At 38.0% G+C, this 2,944-nt stretch overlaps 1 protein-coding gene across 2 annotated transcripts in view; it reads left to right on the top strand.

The window, feature by feature from the left end:
- Positions 1-2,944, top strand: part of Rap1a (RAP1A, member of RAS oncogene family) — an 86,134-nt gene that overhangs the window by 64,876 nt on the left and 18,314 nt on the right. For both annotated transcript variants that reach the window (XM_028755638.1, XM_028755639.1), the window contains exon 4: positions 1,736-1,792. In XM_028755638.1, coding sequence (XP_028611471.1) covers positions 1,736-1,792 — 57 coding nt within the window. The remainder of the gene's footprint in view (positions 1-1,735; positions 1,793-2,944) is intronic.

The following is a 2,944-nucleotide window of genomic DNA, read 5'->3' as shown; positions in this document are numbered from 1 at the left end:
GAGAGAGAGAGAGAGAGAGAGAGAGAGAGAGAGAGGAGAGAGAGAGAAAGGAAGAAGAAGAAGGAGGAGGAAGAGAAGGAGGAGGAGGAGGAGGAGGAGGAGGAGGAGGAGGAGGAGGAGGGAGAGGAGGAGGGGAGGGAGGGAGGGAGGGAGATTGATTGAGAGATTGATTCCTGATTTTAATTTCTTTCCGTTTGTTTCTTCTTTGACCACAATTACTAACAAACTGCAACCAGCCTCCCTGAACGACCAACAACCACCACATTGCTTCTTGGGGCCCTAACATTTATGTATCCTCTGAAAAGTTACCAGAATTTTAAATATCACACAATTGCAGAAACTAGCTGCAGCTGGCAAAACCATTCCTCTGCTAGAGCATGAGGCAAATCATGGTCAGCTGTTGTGGATAGTTTAAAGCAGCCCCACATCCCTGCACCTGGGATTAAAACTGAACACCTATTCTTATATTTCTGTGTGTGTGTGTTTTTTTTTTAAAGAAACAAAAATTCTAGAATTGTCAATACAGAAAGGAAAGGATTGCTTTGTTGGTTTTCTGTTTTGAGAATCATTTCTTTGATAGCACTGTAATTTTCATTGAATTAAGCTTTTTAGGATGTACTGACAGAATGATCTCATTCTCTCCCAAATTAACACAATTGAGCTCTAAATACTATGAAACTGCAGGCCTGTTACTGTTTGCCCCACTCGGGGTGGGTGATGAGCTTATGACCCTCCCCAGAGACACTCCTCTCAACACTGGCAGGGAGGCCAGGGTCATAAGAGCCTGGAGGGTGATGGATTTATTTTTAGGAAATGGTGTTGCTCTACTGAAATTTCTTCCAAATAAATTGCTAGTTAAATCTCTAACTATAAAGCAAGAGCTGTCCCTAAGCATGCTGAAGGACTAATTTTCTCAATCCCTTATATAAAAATAATCCACAGAGTTGATAATTGATACTTTCTTTAGGCTAGTCTTCTTTTAGAGACTGAGGAAATAAAATTGGTATATTTATATTTCACCTTCTACAGTTTTTTTTTCCTAAAGAGCCCCTTAAACTCTTAAGAAATGTGTACATTCTTAAGAAATAAATAGCTCATTGCTGTTTAACATTTCTGAGTTCTTGTTGCAAATTTTGTGAATATTTTAGCAAAATTTTAACAGCTTGTATATAGCCAATTGGGAACGTTTCTATTCCTCGAAATATTTTTGCATACATTTTGACCCATTTAAGATGGTAGAGTGAAACCTGACCTTTTGTTGGAAATAGTGTCTTTCAGTGTCACCCCATAGGGCCATAAAGAACTCTTCCTGCCTCAGCCTCCCCAGTGCTGAGATTATAGGTAAACCTACACACAGCTTGGGCTCTTTAATTCTTATTTCCATGAAGATTTGTTTTGTGTGTGTGTGTGTTATCTTCATCAAAAATATAATCTTCTTGTTTTTCTGTTAGATTTTTTTTCTGTTAGAACTGTATGTACCATTTTTCTTAAATTAAAAAACCTGTTCTTTTGCCTTCCAATAAGAACAAATGAGCATCATTACAGCAGAGAATATCCATACACAACTTTAACCATCTTGGCCTTTGGAATACTGCTAGTGTGCTTGAAAACCCCCGTTCTTTATTGTGGTACCAAGTAGAAAAATACTCAGTCATTGTTAATAAGTGCTTTGAAGGGGTAAAGGGAAAACATGTCACTGTTACTTTTTCATTTTTTCTAATTTGGTCTCTCACAGCAAGTCGAAGTAGATTGCCAACAGTGTATGCTGGAAATCCTGGACACTGCAGGAACAGTAAGGAGTCCTTTTTTTTCCTTTAACAGGTTTTAGTCAGTGAGGATGGTTTCTTATCTAAATAATTCTCTGTGTAAAGTGATTACTCTGATTTTTTTTAATTCTCTAATTTTTTTAATTCTCTTTTATATATTTTCTTTATAAAGTTGTTTTGTGATATGCTTGATGCCAACATATTATAATTGAGTTGTGTATTCTATTCACCTGAAGAATCTAAAGGAATTTTTTTTTTTTTGGCGGGAAGGGGGATGACAGTCTTATATCGAAGTAAGATATATGCTATGAGTACTTTTTGTTAAGGTATTTAAGTTTAGAATCTTAGTTAAGATAGGTATCCCCTGCCTAGTCCCACTCTGCTTAGTCCACTAGTTAACTGATTGCTCTAGCGTCTCAGACACTGTGGTTCTTCTTGGGCCCTGTATCTTTATTGATCTCTGCCTGGGACACGTTATGAGAACACATGATAACCTCATCCTCCTTGTTCTCCTGTTACCTATAAGTACCTTCCCGTTTAAAATGTAAACTTCTATTCCACATTCCAGCCCACAACCCCAGAAAACAGAAAAAGAAAGTTTCTTTTTCTCTGTAATGTTATACTTTATTTTTGTTTATCTCTGTGTACATTCCTTAAGAGACTTTTGAGTTGACCAGCATTCCTCCTGCTGAAACTGTTGTTGATAAGTCTTGTAGAATTTCCTTAGGAAGGAGGTTGGGATTCTCAGTAAGAGCCATAACTGACTGTAGAAGTACAGTATTTGCACTGTGGATTAATAAGTAGCAGAGACCTAATCTCAAGAGAACACGGAAAGCATACTGGTGTTAGAATTCCTAATAAACTCTATAATTGAAAAATCCAGAAAAAAACGTATGAAAGACTAAACTTGAAGCATGGGATGTGGATGAGTGTTAGCTCAGCTGACATCTTGCAGTGACAGATCAAGTGCAGCACTGTATTGCTATCTATGGGTATAACATACAATGATGATTTCTCCAAAGAGAAAGTGAGTTTCAAGGAAACAGAAAACATTTAATCTGGTACGACTGACAAGTTAATGGGTTTTCTTTCCCTCCCTCCCTCCCTCCCTCCCTCCTCCTCCTCCTCCTTTTCTTCCTTCCTTCCTTCCTTCCTTCCTTCCTTCCTTCCTTCCTTCC

The sequence above is a fragment of the Grammomys surdaster genome, unplaced genomic scaffold (genome assembly GCF_004785775.1).
Source record: "Grammomys surdaster isolate TR1022 unplaced genomic scaffold, NIH_TR_1.0 126071, whole genome shotgun sequence".
In the NCBI taxonomy this organism is placed as follows: Eukaryota; Metazoa; Chordata; class Mammalia; order Rodentia; family Muridae; genus Grammomys; species Grammomys surdaster.
This window is presented reverse-complemented; position numbering and strand designations above follow the sequence as displayed.